The following is a 23895-nucleotide window of genomic DNA, read 5'->3' as shown; positions in this document are numbered from 1 at the left end:
TTATTCTTTTCCATGGAAAGGACATAGTGTCACATCAAAATTATATCGGATGCGCATCCTGTCCGTCGAGGAATTATGTTTGTATGAAAAACACATCATCCTGCATTTATTAGTAACTCAACACATGTGTGTAGCCTTATAAAACCATCTTGGCATACCCTTGCAGTGGTTTCTCCTTTCATTTCATGAAATTGCTACACACACACACACACACACACACACACACACACACAAGCAAGCAAATATACAAAAGTAGATTAAAAGCATATGATGCAGGGATTGTATTCTATAAAGCAAAGTTCCAGCATAAAACTTCTTTCCATATAGTGACTGTAATAGTGTTTTATTGTGTTTTTTTTTTTGACCAGAAAGACGATTTCTGCAGATCTGTCAGGTCTACATGAATCTTCAGAAGTCTTCCTTGAAAAAAAATTATAATCTCTCCAAATCCAGAAAACAGAATATCAAAGCCTTCCTGATTGGAAAATTATGTTTGCCGGGTGAAATGCATGTACATGTAAGACACGATTATCTTCCTGATTACTCCTTGAAAACTCTCTATTTTTTTGTTACTAACTTTTTTCATGTGACCTCCTGCAAGTTTTGATGTCTTTTGTTTTGTTTTTTTTGTTTTTTTATCTCACTGCCTGAGTCTCAAAATCCCTTGACTACATGGAGATTTATATATTTTCTGTGTGATTGATCATTTGAAAGACCATTCCATTTTGTGTTTGAATTTGTTTGATTTTTTTTTTTTCAGCAAGAATTCTAGTCTGCAAAGTTCACTGAAACAAACAAACCTGCATTTACCTTGTCTTTATGTCCTACAGTCACGACAACACCATGGCAACCTGGCAAGAGCAATTAAAACAAAGAATTAAGATTAGCTTTATTGAATATGTTTCTAGTTGATGTAAGTGTGAACAGGATGCATAGACGTATATTTAAAGGGTGCATTGAAGTGCTCTCCGAAGGCGTACTGTACCATACCCAAGCCAAATGTGGACCACTTCCTGATGTGCTCCAAAAGCATACCGTACCACACCAGAAGTTGGCGTAAGAAGAATGTTCGTAACATGCACTACATACATCATATGTCATAATACGAAGAGTTGATTCTCTTTGTTTAGGACACCTGTGTGTAGCTTATTAACCCATTGAGAACGGGCTGATTTTGCTACAACACACATTTTCCATAGACACCTGCCCAAGTATATTCGGGACTCATCCTCAACGGGCAAAGCACACCAGGTGTATGACCGTATTGCTACGTGCAAAACGTGTGACCCCTAATTGCTTCTGACTCGAGTTCAAGGAATAACTCATGAGGTGCACTTTCTCCACAGATCATATGTGCGCTCACATGCTCCCAATCTGGCATGATATGATCCGGTACGGTATGGTTTGGCTTGGTTTGGTTCGCTTTAGTGCACTCAGATTTGGCCTAAGCTCATATTTGCTGGAGAGATCTTGCAATATAAAGGTGTATAAATAGGCATCTTGTGTATTCCTTGAAACCTCTCTATATATCATGAGTGCTTGTCTGTGTAGAGTTTACTGTTGTATATACAATCTCTATCAGAGGCACAGCAGTTATTGAAGACCTGGTAGCACGGGTATGCCATGGAGTAGGAAGGCCCCAGCTCAGATATACTTTAGAATCCCCCAAATGGACATGTGTACAGCTTTATCACTGAACTCTATGTGAGTCCACACACAGCTGAAGAATCTCATCTAGTATGGGCTATTACTGATGAGTGTACGCTTTGATGTGCGTTGATGAGTGTACGCTTTGATGTGCGTATATTGGCTGATGAGCGCTTTTCATGGTTTTCGAATGTACCTCTGTGGGCAGTGAATGATGATTAATTCAAAAGAGCCACCCCCTGAATCCCCATGCTGCAGGGTCTTGTAACACCCAAGTGGCTTGACCAGAAGAAAGGCACACTGAACTCTGCAAGCTTGAGAAGAAGAAGAGAATATCACAGCTGTTATAATAAAAATTTGGCATTGAACGTCAATGATGAAACTGCTCAGCAATGTCCCAGTGACTCATATCAGGTTTCACAGATGCTTCTCGAACGCCATGTGCTGCGGTCCATTTCTTTGTTGCCACTTATACCTATTAAACAATAGATCATGTCCACATATTGATTGATATTATTGCCTTGATGGCAGAGACAAAAAGGAAAGGACCTTCCTCTCAATAACTGGGAAAGATTTTTGCCTGCGAAGTATATCCGACCCACCTGTATGATTCACATGCGTGCTGTCTCGCAGAGATAGCCCCGACGATTCAGCAAACACGGTGACACGTGTTGACTACATCAATAATTGGACCCCATGTTTGCTTTCTTGTGCCGTGTTTAAAGGAGAGACTTTACACGCCAGACTACTTCTCAGGAAGCTATTAACATGCAGCTGTGTACAATGTATGTGCAGACCAGATAATGTACAGAAAGGGAAAAGAAGGAGAAAAAAATAATGAGCTGGAAATTCCGTGCAATGAAGATGTCTTACATGTTGAAATGCTGTTGGTTGTTGTTAAAGGTTGCATTGAGGTGATTGAATGTGTACAGTACCCTACAGTTTCATATTTGTGTGATTATAAGATTCCCCCCCCCCCCTCAGTCTGTGTATGGATTGAGGCACAGCTGTGAAGCGCCACATCATGCAAAGCTGTGATTGGGTTGGTGTGCGTGTGTGCACAACTCAGTAGTAGAGAAGTAGAGCGGAGAAAGAGAAAGAAGAGGGGGGGGGGGGGAGAGAAGATTATACCAATAAAGCGGGCGGGTCTTTTGGTAGTGGAAGACTTTAGGCTCCACCCCCTTGCCACGTGGCCGGCGTTGTGCTGCCGTGTCAATCATTTGAGAACAACACTCTTTCCCCTATTGTGCGATGGGAAATCGTAACCCAGGGTAGGAGAGAAAGAGGGAGATATGGGGAGAGGAGAAAGAAAGATTTATTGCTAAACCTTGGAGCAACCAGTCGGTATTCATTCATTCTTCCCCGTGCCCTTGTTGGAGGAGGTAGCAGCTGGCTAGCACAAAGGGAACTCACCAGGTCGTTGGTATCCAATGGTGTGGTGGCTATATACCGGTTCTTTTCTCTGTGTCCAGTGGAAACTTTCAATGCTGTTGCACGCAGATCAGCATCGCTTGCTCTGTTCTACCGGCGAGATTTGATTGAACTTCTTCCAGCACATTTTTTTTTTCTACCTGCAGCAGGAACTTTGGACGAATTTTCTTGTCCCCATTGGCAGATACCAGCTTTACATGATTTTGGCTCTTACATGTTTATTCGATATCAGATGAATATCCCTTTTTTTAGTGAAAGCAAAAAGTAGATTTGTGCATTTCTGCAGCATTTGTTAAGAGATTCTGCTTCACAGTTCATTCTGCTTGGGGAAAAAATTAGAGCACTGATTAAAATTTTCAGCTTCTGAAGTGGAAAGATACATTGCACTGAGCACTGCTGCGTATTTTTTATTTTCAGAGGAAAGTACATCTACCTCAGAGCTCCGTGTGCTCCCCTTCCTCTACCTGTAATTTGTTTTGGCACATCCACAAAGAAATACCTAAACCTAGAAAATTCTGTTTTATCCTTGGCCTGACTCAAATGCAAGAGCCATATGAATATCTTCAATTTGACCTTACTACGGTGTATCAGTGAAAAGAAACTAGGTTTAGTAGCTTTCATGCAATCTTTTCAAAAGCATAGAGGGAAAGTAAGCATTTAATTGTGATAGGTTGGTTCTTCAGATAGATGTCATGTGTCAAATCCATCTTCCCGAAATCAGATCAGTGAGTGTTTAAATAGTCTTCTTCACGTCTTGCCCGAGATATAGCGTGCTGCGAAAATTCTGCCTTTGAGGTTGACAAAGGCATTCTTGTGAGATGGTCAAAGCAAGTTGAAGATTGCCTCAATATCTTGCTGTGGTGATCTGGACCCAAAACATAAGAGTACTCCAACATCCAACAGCACCACCGACTACTCATCCATGAGCTTTTATACATCAGAGAAGAAAGAGACTAAATAAAGCAAGGCAGCTCTTCTTGCAGTCAACAGGGACTCTGCATCACCTACTAGGCTGCAGCGCAGACATTTAGAGGGTAAACGCTCAGGGCTGTGATTCTGCGACGCCATTGCCTTGCCTGTTGTAGGGATGATAATTGTGAGATTATCTCTCTTAACCAAGTCTCCGTGGGAACCCTCATTGATATTGCCCTGCCGAAGAGTATCCAATCCGGCCCGACCTGCTTCCAGACTTCGCGATGAAGATTGGAAGACCTCTCTCCTTGTGCAAAAGGGACAATGAGGTGAAATCAGTGCAAGTGCCAGAACGGTCGCTGTGGTCACGGTTTAGCGTTGGTGCATCATCATGCGATCACAAGTGTAGAGTTTTGATCACACATGACAAAGGCAGTAGAGTCTTTTGCCACGTGAGGTTTTTGTAGAATGGACAGACGTGTGAGCAAGGATGTCGCCCGATACGGTGAGCAAACTTTAAAGGTCCAGTTTACCTTTGGGAACAGTGATTCGAAAAATGTTCAAGATATCACCTTTCATGCATAATGTGTAGGTCTGTTGTACCACAAAACACCCTCCCATATAAATTTTTTGCAATAAAGCCTAAAATATAAGGCGATGTCAGTATTTGTCTCAACAAACTGTAACTGTAGATGGTTTAGTCTAGGAACATTTTTATTATTATAACTATTGTTCACATTTTGTATATTTAGCAATACTTAACATCGATTTTACTGATTCGAATTTTCACAGTGGTTATTTCTATCCCTAACTCACATTTTACTACTATTTTAAAGCACTAATGCTCATTTTTTGTTTCATCTGCAAATGGTAAATTATGCCTGTTGGGAACTTTGATTAACATATCCCTCTATATATGGTTAAATGTCATTCATAGAATAAGAATAACAGTGAGTGTTGCATACTCAGCTAGTAGAAGAAAATTAAGGGCAGTAAAGGAAGGAGAACTCAAGAAAGAGAGAGGGAGAGAGAGAGAGAGAGAGAGAGAGAATGATAGACACAAGAAGAGGAGGAGGAAGAAGCCTTAGAAGGAGCATGGCTCCAAATGCTCTCTTGACTTGAATCTACTAAATGTAACGTTTGATCTAGGAAAAACTTTCCAAGTAACTGATCAATACTGTGATTTCAAATATGGTAACTTGTATCCTAGATATTTTCTTGTGTGTGTGTGTGTGTGTGTGTGTGTGAGAGAGCATGTATCTATATCTGTACATATCCTACATGACAGCTGCTAGAAAAAAACTCAAACCCTTTCAATATTCTGTATAAAATTCCCATTAACCTCATTAGGATCCAGAAGTAGGAGGTTCATGATTACTCTTGTTTGTGGAGGATGGATTTATCATTTAAAAAAAAAAAAAAAAAATCCTTAACAAAGCAATGCACTCAAACTGTAATCACATGAACTTCAAAAGACTATCCAGTAAGGTGAGAGAAATTAGCAAAGGGTGTCTTTAATTCTATTGCAATTTTTCTAAAAATCCAAATTTGTAAGTTTTTTTTTCTCTTTTCACTCTCACTCTCTTTGTACAGTATCTCTCATCTTTTGTCCCATTGTTGTTGTTTTTTCCACCAATAAATAAATCTCTCGTGTATCTGATAGTCAAATTTTCCACTTGTCCCTTAAGTTCCTTCCTCTTCGATCTCTTTGTGATGGGAGCTGCCATGCCGGAAAAGCGCCAGCTGTCTCAGCCAGGTATATTTGCTCTGCGGCCAGGCACTTGAGGATGTTAGCCGGGCTGACATTGATAACGCTGCTACAAAGGCCGTGCGAGTGGATTGTTTGTCTTACAGGAGATATTCTTAGATATGATCCAGGCAATGAGCTCGTTTTGTTTGGGTTTTTTTCTTTTCCCGCTCTTTTCTTTTTCCTCAATCCGTAAGACAGTTGCATGTATGTGATATGCTCATACACACTGACACACACACACACACACAAAGAAAAAAAAATAGAGAAAAAAAAAACTAAGAAGTCTTTTCTAATAAGATTTCATGTAAGCTACAGAATACGAAGGGAAGTGAAACTTGTGGTTTCTGACATGCAATTAATGTCGGTCTTCGGTGTCTTTGTAGGTCATGTATCCATGGCTTCAAGTGATAGGCCTACATACTCATATGTGCAGATATGTGTATATATAGATATATGTTTGTTCATATGGAAAGATAGAGATGTAAACTGCTACATACGTTAGTTGTGATTGTGCCTAAATATGGCACTATTGCGGGTTTTGTTTCTTTGTTGGTTTCATCATGTATTTATTCAAAAGCGAGACAAGAACAGTACTTGCCATGTGACAAGTATCTGTTTTCATGGCCCCCTTTGTCTGTCCTCGCAGACAGAGAGAGAAATTAAATTTCAGAGCAGAGTTATAATGGCATTGATATCATTTCATCAGATCTTGAGACAAGGGATGTAGGGTGACAGGAAATGTAAATGAGTTTAATGTGTGACAGAGTGTAAAGGTCATGGGTCAAAAGGTCAGGTAAGATCAGTAACAGAAATTCTCACAGCTTTCAACATTTACTTTCTCCAAACCATGTGTCCAGAATACGTAAGGGAAGCATGACAAGGGCAGTGAGTGAATCAGATATGTGCACAAAATTTGCCAATGACACCTATTGGACTTGGGATCAGAAGTCAAGGTCAAAGGTTAAAGTTGATTTCAGAAATCTGGCTAATGTAAGGCATTTAGGAGTAGGATCTACATTATGTAGATGTATTTCATGGCAATATGTTTGTGACGCTCTGAAAGGCACCCTAAGTTACAGCTACAGGGCAGATGGATCGACACTTTTTTGATGACACCCTGCAAACAAAGCAGAGTAAACTCTGGAGACAGAATTTGCTCATATATTTCATCATACATGACATGGCTGTATTCAATACAGCCAGGTATGCCGAATTATATGAGCAGTGGACAGAACATTGCAATGGCGAATTCCGCATGACCGATTGCGCTGACTGCCGCACATCTCAAAGTACAACACCCTAATTTCACATTGCTCCCAGCATCGGTATGATGGAGGAGTCTCCATATTGCCCAGGGGTGCTTAGGTTTATTGATTCCATAATCATGGGTTCAGGAAAGTGTGAGGACAGGATTAAGAGGAATACCTCCCGCTTCTTCTCTTTTTAATTCCCGCTGGACGTGTGTGAGCGAGATGGGGGGAGGGGGAGGGGTTACTGAAGCTTTGGTGGACAGCACAGATATGCTTTTAAAAAATAATGATGATTGGTTTCATTCTAGAGAGAAGAACTGGCTTTACCTCTTTCCATCTTGGGAGGGATTGATATTATTCATGCTTGATGGTAATTTTATTCAATTGTGACATGCATGGTATGAAATCAGATCATAGAAGTAGCTTGTGTGGCATACTGCATTTTGAACATTTTTTACCGCCAAGCATATGTTCCAATTTTCTTCCCTGTTTTTCTCTGCATGGTGTAGTACCTGGTACTAGTCCTGCTGAATATGCAGACACTTCTTTTTGAAAGGAGAAGACCTATGTCAGTGTAGACAGAAAAGAAGGGGGAAATGGCTGGTTGTTAGACCAGAGAACAGTTAATGCAACTCCTGGGTCACAATGAACTGTGCTAATTAATTCTGAATTTTGCAGTTTTGGGGGCTTGTCCGGATTTTCTGGAAAAGCTGCATTTAATTGATGAGCAGATCATCGGATTAGATGAAGGTGACTGTGCTCACCGACTTGGCTCTGTCAACCTTTGCCAGTTGAATACTGTTCATTGCCCTGTACTCAAAGGGTGGGTCCATATTGCCTGCAGTTGATCACCTGATGGTTTCGATTGAATGAGTGTGAATGATGAATGAATGGAATTGACGTTTTCAAACAATCTGGTGCGGGGAGCAGATGAGAATCTTGGCAACCTGCCCAGTCAGTGGGTTCTGGAGCCAGGTGCTTCCCACAGGTTATTGGGGGAAGGGGTGGATGAGGAGCAGCAAGCAACATCAGTCGATTTGTGACAGAATGTTACTCAACATAATGGCTTTGCCTAGGAAGAGAGATGGAAGTACTCTTATGTCGTCTGTTGAGAATGAGAAGGGCGTTAAGTTATCTTCAACACTATGGGTTTTGTGACAACTTAACACTCTTATCATTCTCAACTGACGATGTGTTCTTTATTGATAGAAAGGTTGGTTGAAAGTACAATTTTGTGGTTAGTTTTCCACAAGGATCTCATGTAGAGGGTTATAAAGGGCAATTGCCACTTCCTGCTAAATACATGTCAATATAGTTTGCTAGCATTTCTTGTTGTGGAAATCAGTCCATTGCAAGCTTTCTAGCTGTCAAGGATGGCTGTTATTACAAAGGAATGCAGGAAATTTGGACACTGCAAGTTAGTGAACTAGTCTTTGCTGGATAGGTCAGACTGATGAATGTCAGCGGAGATTTGAGCTGAATGGTCATGATTCTTGTGTATAATTGTTGCAGACAGTTGTTCCGATATGTGGGGATATATTTACTCATCGGTCATGTACAATCCAAGCAATGACAACATTGAGACAATAAGCATATTTTGGGGATGAATTTTGCAAAAATTAGTGGCATGAAGCTGTTCGGTAAATTTAGACTACAGGCCAGGATGTTGAAAGCTGTCTCACATATTGGTTGTTTCCGAGCCGAGAAAATTATACGATTTATTTTTAAAGTCCATAGTGTCTATAGTCATTTTGTTATATAAAAAGTAAAAGGAATACCACTTGAACTACCTCAGTGGATGAGGCACAGTGAACCACAAATACTACACTGTGTACCTTGAGACTCTGAGAGGGAAAAAGAGATATAAAGACTGAAATGATATTGAATTCAAATCAGAAGAGGACATAGCTCCTCATGTAGGGATTCTTTGCAAGACAGGCATATATGCCTGTCTCGCACAGAATCCCTACATGAGGATATATAAAGCTCATATAATTGCCGCATAGTATGCCAGTAGATATATAGTGCTACACGAATGGGGAATAATGCTTTTGATAAAATTACTTAAACCCATTGAGGACGGTTTGATTCTGCTACAACACGCATTTTCCATAATAGACCCTTGCCCGAGTATACTCGGGACTCGTCCTCAACGGCTTATAATGCTAGCATAAAAAGCAGCACAAGGGCACAGTAACCACAAAGGAATGAAAAAGGGACAAAAACTAGATATTGGACAGATAAACACAACTTCATTTAGTTAAATCTATCTATAGATCTGTCTGTGTACCCATCCTTCTATTCTCCTAAATATCTATGATCTATCAGTCTATCTTTATCAATCTATCTACATGACTGGATTGTATACCTGCCTACCCAAATGCATTATATCTGGATGGCAGCAAAAAGGTCTTATACTTGTGCATATGTGCACAGGTTTACATATCAAATTAGTTAAGACCTACAACAGCCGTACATTCATAAATACATACCACACATGCACCCAGAAGGGAAATCTAGAACACTTTAGAACTCAATGAGGAGAAATTTGAAGCGGGAATGCAGGCAGGAAAATGAAAGGAGATTTGCACTTGGATTCGAAAGACGCGGCAGTGGGAGTCAGCGCTGCTCAACCGCAGTGGTGTGATAGGTGGATCGATCCCTTGATAAACCAGTTTATTGATTGATCACAGGCAAGATAACTCAATTAGAACCCGTGGGAAAATAGAAGAGAAAAAAATCCGCTCCTACATGGACGGGCGCCGGATGTATGTGCAGGAGAGAGAATAGGTATGAAACGTTAAAATTGCAGGAAGAAAAAGAGAGAGAGAGAAAAAAAAAGAGAAAGAGTTTTGGAATGATAGAATACCTGCAAAGGTCGATCAATGCAGATTGGGGAGGATGCTGGGGGCAGTCTTAAAAGCCACTCCAGACAAATATCTTGACACAAGAGCACACACAGACCCCAATCCAGAGACGGTGAAGTAGCTAGAACGCTTCTGCCCCTTTTTCCTGTCTTCTCTTTCCTTGTTCTCTTCTTTCATTTCACTTTCTGTTACATTTCTCCTGTTTTTGCAACCATTTTAACTGTTTTTATTTTCTTTCTTTTTTTGACAAGCGACCAGCCTCTATCTTGATATGTGGCACTTGAAATGGTCTTGCTCATATTAGTCTTACATACATTGCCACTCAGAGCTCCACAAAAAGGTAGAAATTTGAAGTCAAGGGGTCAATGGTTCAACTCAGCCAAACGTGAAGTTAATTGCACATGCAGTTCTTGGGTTTCAGGCTGAAAATCAACTTTAGGGCTTCACTGCATTATTGATTTCAAATCTGCAGAAACTCATCTAAATTAACAAAAAAAAAATGTAGCTTGAAGGAGTGCAGTGGTTTGGTGTATCTTTAGGCGTGTCTTCATCAGCCCGAAGTTTCAAAATAGCGCGTTATCTTGCGGTTACCAAACTAGTCCGATGTCAAAATAGCGCGCTATCTGTGTAGTGAAGACGTAGATAGCGCGCTATTTGATCGGGAAAATTTCCCCCAAAATCTTGGTCTAGTTCGTCAACTAGAGCGCTAATTCGTGAAATAGCGCGCTATCTTGGGTGCGTCTCCATCAGCCCGAAATTTTCTCGATCCCTCCACGCTTCTGGTTCGCCAGCTGGCAATGGAAAGCGCATGTACAAGCAGCTAGTGATTGTGTATAGTACATTACACGCACGGTGTATTCAAGGATCACATGTGTGTACTATAGGCCTACTGTTGTTGTCATCTTTAAAACCAGGGAGGTTATTTCTCTCACCTCCCTATTAAAACTCAGTGCCTTGCATGCTAGCTGGGGTTTTTTTTTTTTTTTTTTTTGGTAAACTTCTTCTTCTGGTCCACTCTATTCATACCTTAGCTGAAGATTCTTGCAGATTGTGTGCATTTTGGATTTGTTTAAACATTGCTATTCGTTAATTTCATATAAGATGCCTCACTGGACAGAAGAAAGAGTAGCGTTATTAATATCCCTTTGGGGAGAATTTGCTGTACTGCTCACCTCCCTGGTTGTAGAATCGTACATACGGTGATATAGGAGATTTTGAGCGGGGAAATCCACTTTCGAACCGCGAGCCAGGCAGAGTAATATTGCGAAGTGCGCATGCGTCAATTTTCGGACTAATTTCCCGAAGCAGGCTGTTCGAGCTGATGAAGACGCACATTCGCTGTATCGGGCTATTTTCTAAGACCGCAAAATGTCCCGCTAGTTTGAACTTCGTGCTGATGAAGACACGCCTATTTAGTGATAGCTGGAGAAAGCTGATCTTCTATTGAAACAATAGGAAAGGGAAATGATTGACCTTCAGGTATCGATGACACTTTATTAATGCATTGTCTGCATATTCATCTCTTAACCTGTTGAGGACGGTTTGATTTTGCTGCAACACGCATTTCCCATAGACGCTTGCCCGAGTATACTCGGGACTCGTCCTCAACGGGTTAATGTATGTGTGGGTGGGGGTTTTGGTTTTACTGTGACATTAAGTTCATCTCATGCAGTGTGTTCATCATATGAACAGTTGAAAGTGTCACTTTTTTTATCAACTGAAAATGCATACACAAAAGAAGTCACGAGGATGGAATGATTGTGTGTCGGTGAGTGAATGTGTGCAGGTGTGTATGCATACCAAGTGTGTGTGTAGGTCTTTATATTTGCATTCATATATGTCTCTGTCATTGTATGTGTGATTGCATTGCAGTTAAAGAGCATGATAAGAGGTGAAAAGTGAGAGTTATTGTGATATATGCTTGCAATATGCTACATGGTAATGAGCACTTGATGTGTTTGCAATCTGTGGCACCTTCTCTCCCATAAACCAGGGAAAGAGATACTAGATGAAAAGAGAAAGATTAATTTGCTGTCAGCAGCAGATTTCACTCATGTTTGAATGGCTTCATTCTGTTGTGATGCCATACAAAAACTTCTACTTGCAGAGCTCATAGTAATATTTACCCATTGTATGTGACAAACAAGTGTGCTGTATGTAGTAATCCTTTGGGGGATTGAAATACTGCACCTCTGAGGTGATTGGTTGAAAATATTGTGCATTGATATGTAATCGTTACCTTTTGTTTCCATATGTGGTATAACAAAGATGATGAGTTTTATAGAGACATTAGTGACCAATAGTAGATACTTGCAACAAACCAAATCAGCATCTGATGCAATGGGTTTACTGAGAGATCTTTTTCTGCAGCAAAGGAAACTTTAGAGAGGAAAAAATAATGTGACCCATTAGTATATCTTACATAGTTATATGTATTCTTATATGTTTGCCTTTTACTCCAGACATTGTAATACATCAAGCTTGCAAAGTGCATGAATTTGAACAAAACAAGATTTGCCATTTTTGCCAGATAGTGAGTAATAATATAAATTCATCTTTCAGATAAATATCATAAAAAATCAAGAGATTGACTGTCCATTTAGACACCTAAAGAATGATGATAATATAGATATAAGGAAATGTTAAAGTACAACTTTTGAAGTACAAGTAGAAACAAATGCTTGGGAGTTTGTATCCCTGGTTTGCTGTGTTCCATAAAATATATTTGACTCTTTCTCGTCCCTGCAGCCCGTGAAGGTGATCTCATCGAGCAGCCCCGACAACTTTGCTCTGGTCATCCTTACTGTGGTGCTGGTGGCCTGTGTGGTGGGCATCCTCGTCGCCATAGTGACCGTCTACTGCCTGAGGAAGCGGGCCAATGATAAGGCCAAGGTGACGGAGCTGAAGCAGGGAGAGGGGAAGGACAACGAGGCTTCCGCTGACTACCAGGTGAGGACTCATCCCCATACCCCCCCCCCCCCATTCCCTTGGTCCTGCCCTCGATTATGTTACCCCTTTCTATTCTCCATTAAAGGGACTGTACAGTACTGGTCGAGGTGAAGATTCAAGTTTTTTACATTTTTTTTTTGTGAGATAATGAGAAACCTCTTATGAAATATGAAAGAACATGTAGTTTCAAGAAGGTTTCAATGTTTATTTGATGAATATTGGCCTTGAAATGGCTGAAATATCCAAAACTGCGATCCCAATAAAATTGACATGCCACGACTTTTATTGGAATCTTTTTGTTTTTCCTTGTTTTTGGATATCTCAGTAATTTCAAAACCGATTTTCATTTGATTCCCCTTAGAATTGTATGCCCTTTAGCAGCTAATAGAGTAGTTTGTAGATATATCGCAAAATGTTACAAGCTGAATCCTCACCTCAACCAGTACTGTACAGTCCCTTTAACACATTGTTACAGTACATCGTCTCGTACACCAAGTTTTGCTCTCGGGCCAGTAATGTAGTGTGACAGTAGAAAAACTGTACAGATATTTCTTCTATTAGGACCTGTGCCCTGTTTCATAAAGCTGTTTGTAAAGTTACGAACAGCTTACGAGCGACTGGTGATCAGTTCTGATGTGCTATACCTATCAGAATTTCCATAATTCAGCACAAGAACTGATCACCAGTTGCTTGTAAGTTGTTCGTAACTTTACCAACAGCTCTATGAAACAGGGCTCTGGTTGGCGGCACTTTCTACACAATACATTTTGATGCTGTTAATGAGTTTGCAAGCACTTTGTTCATTTTTTATGTTGCTCAAGGCTCTTCCAAGCTTGCTGATTGCCTAGAGGAAACCAGCCCAGGGCCCTGTTTCATAAAGCTGTTCGTAAAGTTACGAACAACTTACGAGCATCTGGTGATCAGTTCTGATGTGCTATACTTATAAGAATTTCCATAATTCAGCACAAGAACTGATCACCAGTCGCTCGTAAGTTGTTCGTAACTTTACGAACAGCTTTATGAAACAGGCCCCAGGTTATGTGAAATATGCCTTAAAATGTTGAATAAGTTTGTATAGTGATAGTATGGAATGGAGCATCCTGAGCATGCTACAACTGTACTGGGTCCTTGACACTGCAGTGTACTTCTCAGTATCTGCTGGTAGTGTACGTCTAAAAGAGGAACGAATATATGAATGTATACATATATATACGCACACACATATATGTGACTCCAGGATCTATGTCGACAGCGCATGGCTACCAAGTCGGAGAAGCCCGAGCCATTGACTCGTGTGAGCAGCGTGGCGGCCAGCGATGGGGCCCAGCCTAGCCCGTCCAGCCGGAGCAGCACCTCATCATGGAGCGAGGAACCCGTCCAGTCCAACATGGACATCTCCACCGGTCACGTGGTCCTGGTCAGTATATCGATTACAACTCTCCCCCTGACTCCATCCATTGATCTCTCTGTCCCTCTCTGTCTCCAGGGGGTGTTTCATCAATATAGTCAGCACTGACAAGTTGTCAGCTCTGACAATTCAGCAAAATCCTTGGTTTTGATTGGCTGAGAAGCTCTGGTCACTGACTGTTACTATGGTTATTGTCAAAGACTGACAACTTGTCAGCGTTGACAACTTTCATGAAAGACCCCCTGGGACTTATCCCTTTGAGTACTTTGAGTGCCATAATTGGCACAGAAAATCCCATAGCATTGTACACACTGTCCAAAGTCCCTAGCACAGAAGGGGCTACATGTCTTTCTTGAGTATAGGAAATGATTAATGTGTGAGTGCCTATGTATAACCCTTTATTCTTTCATGTTCTTGCTCCAGCTAGTCTAGTTGTCAGTAGGCCAAGAGTTACTTCAACTCTAGCATCAGATCAGTTTTTAACATCTAATCATTGATTGCTTTTTCAGAGGATAGATTCGGAGTTCATGTGTACTGTAATCAAGTTTTGTCTTGTGATGTAAGGTTTATTTACTGGTATGTCTGATGTCATTAGTGAGCTATGTTTTAAGGTAGCTATGAAGCAAGTATGTTTTGTGAGACTAAAATGTGATTTTTCGTTCTTTTCATACAGAGCTACATGGAGGACCATCTCAACAACAAGGACCGCATGAGCAAGGAATGGGAGGCCCTCTGTAACTACGAAGCCGATCCGTGCAGCACCGACATTGGCAAGGCGCCGGAGAATGTCGACAAGAACCGCGTCAAGACGGCCGTGCCATGTGAGTAGTTTGAACGTCAGTGACTGTTAGGGTGCTTGTTAAAAAGATTTTGATTTATAACCATTGAGACCTTCCCCCTGCCCCCCCCCCCCATGTCACAAGAAGATTTTTCTCTCTCTGTCTACAGAGGGCTACCAGTGTCCACTGTTGTACCAAATTATACCTTCGCCCTCCAAAGGTTGCTAGAGTAATTCTATTTTTGGGATTGTCCGTCCATCCGTTCGATACTGCCCCAGATCTTGCTGTGGCAATCGAGGAGATAATTCCCAGTGGATTTTCATAGAGACTTAATCCAAGTGTTGTACATTGTATATGAGGCTTAAAATGCTGACTGGATATTGGGGAAAATTACTGTAAGTAATCTATGCCCTGGTCACATGGTATACAATCAAATTTAAACAGATCTTATTGGCTTACAATTCAGTCCTAGTTTCTTGTGCCAGCTGTTCAATGTTCCATAACTTGATACTCTTGGTTAGTACTGTATGTTAGTATACATTTGATGTACACCACATGGTGAGTATGCTTTTCAAACCAGAAGTTACCCCAAACCAGAGCCCCTACCAATGTTAGCCAACACTGACAGGGTCCTATAAGGCAACAGCGCCACCTAGAGTTCAACAAGGGAGGGACCTAGACCTTTTTTTGGCAGTTTCCTGGCACCATAGTGCAGTGCAGGCCAGAGAGAATGACTATGTGGCAAGCAGTGCATGTCTGAAAGCTGTGTTTTATACAGTCCTAGAACATGTCAGAGCTCCCCCTTTTGATATTACAGCTCATGTGAACTCCTTAATATATTTCTGATACCAAGTCCAACCATGAAGAGAAATATTTTCAAAGGTTTGAACTTTTTTTTTGTTTGTAAGAAGCTGAAAAAAAGTACTTCTGTAATTATTCTTCTTTCTTTCTCCTTGGTTTTCGTCATCCACCTAATTGATTTTATTCGTTTGTGCAGAAAGATGATGAAAGTTGTAAGTTGATGGTTCATTGTATGAATTACAAGAAAAAAAAAAGGCACAATGTAGTACTCTTATTTCAAAATATATTTCCTTGCGGTCTGAGAATGGGAAGAGCAATGATAGATAAAGAAACAAGGATAAAGTGATGTATTCAGCTCGTAAGTTTTCAAGATGCATACTTTGTGGTTGCTTATAATATCCCATTCCAATGGAAAAAGAAACAAAAACCAGAGAGATGGGGATAGGAAAGAGAAATTAGATGGACTATTGTGTTGTCGAATTGGTATGATATATCGCCTTTCCCCCTTCTGCAAACACATCCCCCCACACACAAACACCCCCCCCCCCCCCTATGAGGAAGAAAGGGAGCTTGGATGACGTTGGAAGAAAAAGAGATTCTTTATTGCATGGTAATCTGCTGTAATGAATTTATGGAGTCCTCTCCCCAATCAAGCAGTAAACTGTCAATGGTTTTTATTTCCCCCATCGCGTCTACAGATGACCACGCTCGCGTGAAGCTGACGGAGTCTGCGAGTGCCGGCAAGTCGGATTACGTCAACGCTAGCACCATTGTAAGTCCGACTGGTCTCTCATCCTTTACAGCGTGCCATGTGATGAGACACGTTAAAAGCTTACCCTCAGTGTCAGACAAAGCAGTTTAGGAGTCTGTGCAATTAAGAATAACAAATTTGAAATCTAATACCGGTTTTAATGATGGCCAACTGGTGATTTAAGACCTTAAGCTTTTTCAACGATGTTTGTTTGGGTTCTGAGACTCGGCCATTCAGCCATTCCGTGCTTGGGCAAAGGGGAAGTGATTGTACATTCTTTCATTTTCTTTTTTGACACAAGTACATGTAAAATATTACTTCAGTTTTACCATTTACTTGTTTGTTTATATTCTGTACTTGTACTGAAACTTGATGTTCATGTTCATACATAATCTTGGATAGTTTGTGTTGGGTGGTTTTGATTTCATTTTCTGCATTATTGCAAGATCTTCGAGAGTAGTGGCTCACCATGTACACTTGTAGTTTGTACAGTATAGTTCTCTATCTACAAGAATTTAACAAAACAAATACTCAGTATGCAATATTGCAGATGCGTATTGTGTGACAGTGGATATTATCCCCATGTGTAAGCATATTTTCCCCTTGTGTAAACACAGTTTTGACGTCAATACCTAATTTTACAATGGAGGCACTTCAGAAGCAGCTTTTTATCGCTTGACCTTCCTTCACCTTTGACCTCTCTCCGTTAGATGGACATTGATCCCCGAGCACCAGCCTACATCGCCACCCAGGCCCCACTGCCGAACACACTGGCAGACTTCTGGCAGGTATGGTGGCAGTAAACATCATTTGATTTGTTGAAAAATTCATTTTGGCTATTTTTGTAACTTATTTTTTTGAGCATTTTATAGTATAGCATGAAACAGTGATTTTTCACATCTTTCCATCATGTTTAATCTGTAATGATTCGAGGTTTTCTGCTTTGCTGAAACATAATTCATTTTGGCTATTTTTAGAACTTACGTGTATTATGAGCATTTTCTCTCTATGTCATTGCCTCACTGTGAACCAACTTACAATGATAGTGCAGTTATAGATTCCCACAGAATCTGCTCAGTTCTCTTGTAATCTGTGAATTTGCATCTTTGGTGTTTGTGGTTTGTGTTTGGACCTTGTGATATACTTTAGAGGAGATTATTGGCTCTTGGCAATGGAGTGTCATTCCTGTGGAAGATCGTTGCATAAACTTAAATTCACAAGTTATGTCCCAACATTTACTTCTGTCATTTACGAAGGTGATATCAGTGATGATGGTGATTACGCTAATGATCATGACATCATTCTCATTGTGAATATAGAAAAGATGATGCTAGTGGTGATGATTAATCTCATTATCATAATCATGTTTAGTATAAGAATCACAATTAAAGATGGGAAAGGATCTGTGATATTTGGCTTTTGAGGTTGCTTGTTGAGGTAAACCACAAGAAACTTGTAGATAGTCATCGGCAAAAAACAAATCGCTAAATGTATAGGTTGCATTAGAGTAGTAAATGAAAGATGACATTCCATTATACCAGTGCAAAAATCAGAAGATCATTAATAAACTGACAGCCAACCCCAGTCAGTGATTTGGTATTTCATTTGACTATTACAAATCAGATTATAGATCTAACATTCTCAAAAGTTTTCATTCAAAGGATGAACATGTGTGTTGGTAATGCCTCTCAGTAATTTAGGTTATCCTTTTGATGTAATATTAATATAGATGCCAAGTAATGGCTGTATCTTTATCGAGTGAATGATCATTGCCAGAGGCTAGTAAGAGACTTTATTGATTAGCACTGCAGGGCTCCAACTCTTGAAATTTGCCACCTCATGTTAATGTCAACATGTGGGACTGACTGTTGAGGAGGGGCAGTTTGTTGTATGTGAAATCCAATATGTGCATCTTAGTCTAGACAAGGCCTGATTGGGCATCTGATGTGGCATTAGCATGGAGCAGTGGGCGAGAGTGAAACTAATTAACATTTTGGATGCTTCTGTGCATTTATATAGAAAGCATGATCATAAAGCCTGCAGCCCCAGGCTGGGCAATGGATTTATATCAAGCGCAGTTGGACGATCTTGATCCTAAGATTTGTGAAATGGCGTGATGCCAAACTGGTGTGGCATAAGTCTTGTTTCATGGAGGAAATTCACCTGAGTCATATTCAAGTGCAGAGCAATGAAATAGGATTCGCAGAAAATATAAAGGGGAGGAACCTTTTAAAAAAGATAACAAACAAACAAAGCAAAACAAAAAAGAGATCCATGCATAATGATGTGATATTTGATCTACAATGTACATGTAATGTAATGGCAATTGATATACATCAAGTATTTTATGTTTCCGACTCATGAATCTGGTTAGTCATATGAATACGCCTACATATGAGGAACAGGTACATGTATAACAGAAGCAAGGAATTTTTATCATAATGCAGCATTAAGCGTAGGATGGAGTTACTTGTGTATTGCCAATTTACAGTGATTTGAATTCTAGCTGTAAAACTTATGGAGCTCCTTACAACAAGATTTCGTAGAGATTCATTGAGATATTCATGTATTGTTGTGCATTATGTCAGGCATCAGATGAGTGTGGATGTTTTTGGACAACACACACTCAAGAAAAAAAAAATGTGGCATGTATGTAGAAGTGAATGAGAGACCAAACTACAAGTGTAAGCTTCATCATATTTTCTCATATGTGTTTCATGAGGTCAAAATCGGTGAAAGGACAAGTGGGTGTCCAGAGTTGAACGAAACTTTGATTGGAAGACAACTCAGAACCATGATGTTCCTGAGTGAAATTTAGAGAAAAAACAGTGATTACTGATGTGTGATTCTAAACTGCCATAACTAGCAGGATGGGGGAAGTAGGCACCCTTTGGTTGGCAATGAGATGTTCTTTCTGTAACACCTGTAGAGATGAAATGTTTTTGTTGTGTGAGCCTCATTCTGACAAACCTTTCTTCCTTTTTTTTTTTTTTTTTTGCGCATCTCTCTGTCTCTTGAAGATGGTGTGGGAGCAAGGGTCAGTGGTCATCGTCAACCTGACCCACCTGGCCGAGACGGACATCAACCGCTGCCGCTACTGGCCCGACGAGGGGAGCGCCCTCTACCACTTCTACGAGGTGCACCTGGTCTCCGAGCACGTCTGGTGCGAGGACTACCTCGTCCGCAGCTTCTACCTGAAAAATCTCGAGGTAAGGATGCGCTAGGGTGTGGATGGAGGGGGCCTTGTTTAGCTCTTTGCAAAGAAGGAAATGATCTGCAGTGTTGTAAAAGTTGATTTTCATTGTGTCTCTCATCTTTCTTGTCATTAATAATACTCGTATTACTGTGATAAAAAATGATGGTTATGATAAAATAATGACAAATTAATAATTAGGACGACAATAATAGTAATTTTTATCATCATTTGTAGTTTTTATAATTACAGTATCATTCTTGTCATCATCATTATTAAAATGTATGTTACTTTTATCATCATCATCATTGTAATCACAATTGTCTGTACAATTGCCATCTTCACCGTTGTTGTAATGATTGTAATTATTGTTGTTAGTATCGCCATCACCAGTGGAGTACGTCATCATTGCTAGTACGGTTTCCATCTGTGCTCTATCATGTGACCACAGAAACAAGTTTATCCGAGGAACACATAGCAAACACACAATTGAATGCATAAAAAGGTCATTCCTGATAGCCCCAAAGGCTCATCCGACCACGGTGATGCATAATTTGGTGTCCTGTTCTGACATGATTGTCTGTGATTGTGACAGGGCCTTGTGCTCGCTTTGTTTCTCTGCTGGAGGAAGACCTATCCAGATACTAGTCTTGCTCTACAGACCCCGTTTTCCTCTATTTCTACTTGGGAGAAAAGAACTCTGACATACTGCAGCTTTTGTTTGCTGTGCTTTGTGTTCCTGTTTATATTCTCCCTTGAATATGCCGGTGTCAGCCCAGAAAGATTGTTGAAAACTCTTTTATCTTTTTCTTTCATATTTCTGAAAATGAAAATCCTGTAAGATTTGAAAAGTCCATGAAATTTGGCAGCACTTGCAAGAGAAGGAAAGTACCTAAGCACATGATGAGTTGTGATTGTGGGTTCAAATTGCACCCACATCTGGCAGTGACCTCCTTCTTTGGGCTGTAGTCAATGTCGGGTCTTGAGAGTGCAGACTACTGATTCACCAGTCAGGCCTCATACAGTTAAGAGTGCCATCAGTTTCACACCTGGTGCTCATGATCTAACCAAAGGATATATTTGGCCCGAAAGTGCAGGGCAGCAGTTCACCCACATACAATACTTCAATGATTTATCACTCCTAAGGTGAATTCGGTAATTGTAGTCACTGCACAGGTCCATCTGAAAGGGACCAGTGACTCATGCATTTTATTTTGTCTCTGTTGGCCTTGGCATGTAAGGAAATAGCAAGAGATATTGAATAGAAACTTTGGGGGGTTAGAAAGGAATAGAAAGTCCCAGAAAAGCAAAATTTTCCCTCTCTATAAAAATAAAAGGAAGGGATATGTTGAAAATGTGATGATGAATTGTACCATCCGTACCTTTTTCATGTATGCTGTGAGATCTTGTGATTTGTGTTTGCTCGTTTATTGTCCCCGCCGAACGAGTTCGAGCAGGGGACTATGAAACGGGCTCCGTACGTGTGTGTGTCCGTCCGTGCGTCCGTCCGTGCGTCCGTCCGTGCGTCCGTCCGTGTGTGCGTCCGTGTGTGATCAAAATGTTCAAAATGCTACTCCTTCGCCATTTCTAACCCGATTTTGATTCTGTTTGCTTTATATGATAGCACTACATGGGAGCTTTGAAACTTCTACACAGAATTTCAATTGTGACCTTTGACCTTGACCTTTGACCTATATTGTACATTTTGCTTCAAAATGCTACTCCTTCGCCATTTCTTACCCGATTTTGATTCCGTTTGCTTTATATGATGGCACTAGGTGAGGGCTTCAAAATTTCTACACAGAATTTCGACCTGTGACTTCTTTGACCTTTGACCTTGATTTTTGACCTATATTGTACATTTTGCTTCAAAATGCTACTCCTTCGCCATTTGTAACCCGATTTCAATTCCGTTTGCTTTAAGTGATGGCACTAGGTGAGGGCTTCAAAACTTCTACACAGAACTTTGACCTTTGACTTCTTTGACCTTTGACCTTGATTTTTGACCTATATTGTACATTGCCTACAAAATGCTACTCCTTCGCCATTTCTAACCCGATTTTGATTCCGTTTGCTTTATATGATGGCACTAGGTGAGGGCTTCAAAACTTCTACACAGAATTTTGACCTTTGACTTCTTTGACCTTTGACCTTGATTTTTGACCTATATTGTACATTTTGCTACAAAATGCTACTCCTTTGCCATTTGTAACCCGATTTCAATTCCGTTTGCTTTAAGTGATGGCACTAGGTGAGGGCTTCAAAACTTCTACACAGAATTTTGACCTTTGACTTCTTTGACCTTTGACCTTGATTTTTTTTTACCTATATTGTACATTGGCTACAAAATGCTACTCCTTCGCCATTTCTAACCCAATTTCGATTCCGTTTGCTTTATGTGATGGCACTAGGTGAGGGCTTCAAAACTTCTACATAGAATTTTGACCTTTGACTTCTTTGACCTTTGACCTTCATCTTTTTACCTATATTGTACATTTTGCTACTAAATGCTACTTCCGGCGGGGACATATATTACGCACCGCGTAATTTCTACTTTTCCTTGTTTTTCATGAGTTTTATCATGCATGAGTGCTCTTGCCAGCGCAAACTGCATCTAAATTATTCAGTATGAGCTCATGACAAGCATTGGAGGGCGGGAATATGCTAGATTTTATAGTCAAAGAGGAAACCCCCCTGGACAATTGTTGTGCCCCTTCATTCTTAATCATGGATACTTTTCCAACAAAAGGTGATGGGTGAGTGTACTTTTTAAGCCCCATTATTACATCATTAGCTGGTGTTCTCTTCCCTTGCTTAACCGATGTGCACACACACTGTTACAGTTGACCTGTTTGATTTATAGATAGATTTACTGTAAATTATGGAGTTGCAACCACAAACCTGTTTGTTGCATTATTCATTAATCATTATCTCCTGGGCATGGTTCACAACTGTTGGCTGCAGGTAATGTGTGGAACAGGATTACCACAGTGTGCAAGTCCGCAGTGCTTCATTTACAGATGTCAATATTTAGATAATATTGAATGGTATTGGAAAATCAGCATACTAAAGCACAGCGAGCAACATTTCCTGAGTGATGCTCGTCTCTCAGCTAGGCGCTCCCCCCATCCAGTGCTGCCGTCTCCACGGGAGTCGGAAACGGCGACTGTCAGTCAGCCGCAGATGCGATCTCGTGGGTGTTGAGTAACCTATCTCCCCGCCACGCAGACACCTGTGCCGTGGCCGTTTCTGCGGGGCTGCCTTTAGCCGTAGCGACAACACTCTTTGACGAGAATCACAGCGCAGCACACATGGCAGACGTCGCCCGTGACTTCCCCCGTCAGATCCAATGGATCTGCGGCCGATCTGACGCGACGGCAAAACGTAAAATCACACATGTTTGACCCATTACGCCTCGAAGCCTCATCCATTATAACCCCTCTCTCTTTTTTTTTTTGTGGGTGAAAGTGATTATATGAACTCATCGACTGCTAATCACAGCAAAAGGGTTGCTGATATCAATTTTTTTAATCATCAACCCCCAGAGTTGGGGGGGGGGAGGGGGGAGGAGGGGTTGGAAGGAGGATGGGGGCTGATCTGGAATTGAAGGAGAAGTTTCTCACTCTGGTGTAGACATAGGAATTTCTCCTTTTCCATGCTCCCTAACCATACTATCTAGTTCATCTGGCAGATACAGCGTATCTCAGGAAGATTTCAGCCAAAGGGAAATGATGACCTTTATCTGACCTATGTCAGATCTGTCCTTCATAGGCAGGTGACGTGTGCAACATGCATTTCAGTGTCATACGGTCAAGATCATGCGTGAAATTGTGGAAGTGATTTTCCACTTGTATCTAGCAAATTTCATTGAATTGAATCTGATTTTGTTGCCAAGACGACAGAGCTGTGCTATCAAAGCATAAGTTCTAAATTCTAAACATACATTGTACCTTTAAAAAAAAAAAAAGCGGTCTGGAAATGTTGTAGGCATCGCAATCTAAAGTTAAGGGGCATTCCAGATGACTTATATTATTTTACATCATATAGGACATAAATCGATTGTGACATTTATTAGATTTGCTTGCATTTATTGTGGTCCTTGAGCAGATAAACCAATACTCTGAATAACCCAAAATATGTTACACTGAACAAGGATG

The 23895-nt window shown here is 40.6% G+C and overlaps 1 protein-coding gene across 1 annotated transcript in view; it reads left to right on the top strand.

Moving 5' to 3' along the window:
* Positions 1-23895, top strand: part of LOC140243859 (uncharacterized) — a 342981-nt gene that overhangs the window by 276241 nt on the left and 42845 nt on the right. The window contains exons 13-18 of the mRNA XM_072323532.1: positions 12606-12806; positions 14044-14223; positions 14888-15035; positions 16493-16566; positions 17256-17333; positions 19566-19754. Coding sequence (XP_072179633.1) covers positions 12606-12806; positions 14044-14223; positions 14888-15035; positions 16493-16566; positions 17256-17333; positions 19566-19754 — 870 coding nt within the window. The remainder of the gene's footprint in view (positions 1-12605; positions 12807-14043; positions 14224-14887; positions 15036-16492; positions 16567-17255; positions 17334-19565; positions 19755-23895) is intronic.

This window comes from Diadema setosum, chromosome 20 (assembly GCF_964275005.1).
Source record: "Diadema setosum chromosome 20, eeDiaSeto1, whole genome shotgun sequence".
Taxonomy (NCBI): domain Eukaryota; kingdom Metazoa; phylum Echinodermata; class Echinoidea; order Diadematoida; family Diadematidae; genus Diadema; species Diadema setosum.
The sequence above is the reverse complement of the archived record's forward strand: the minus strand, read 5'-3'. Positions and strand labels throughout refer to the sequence as shown.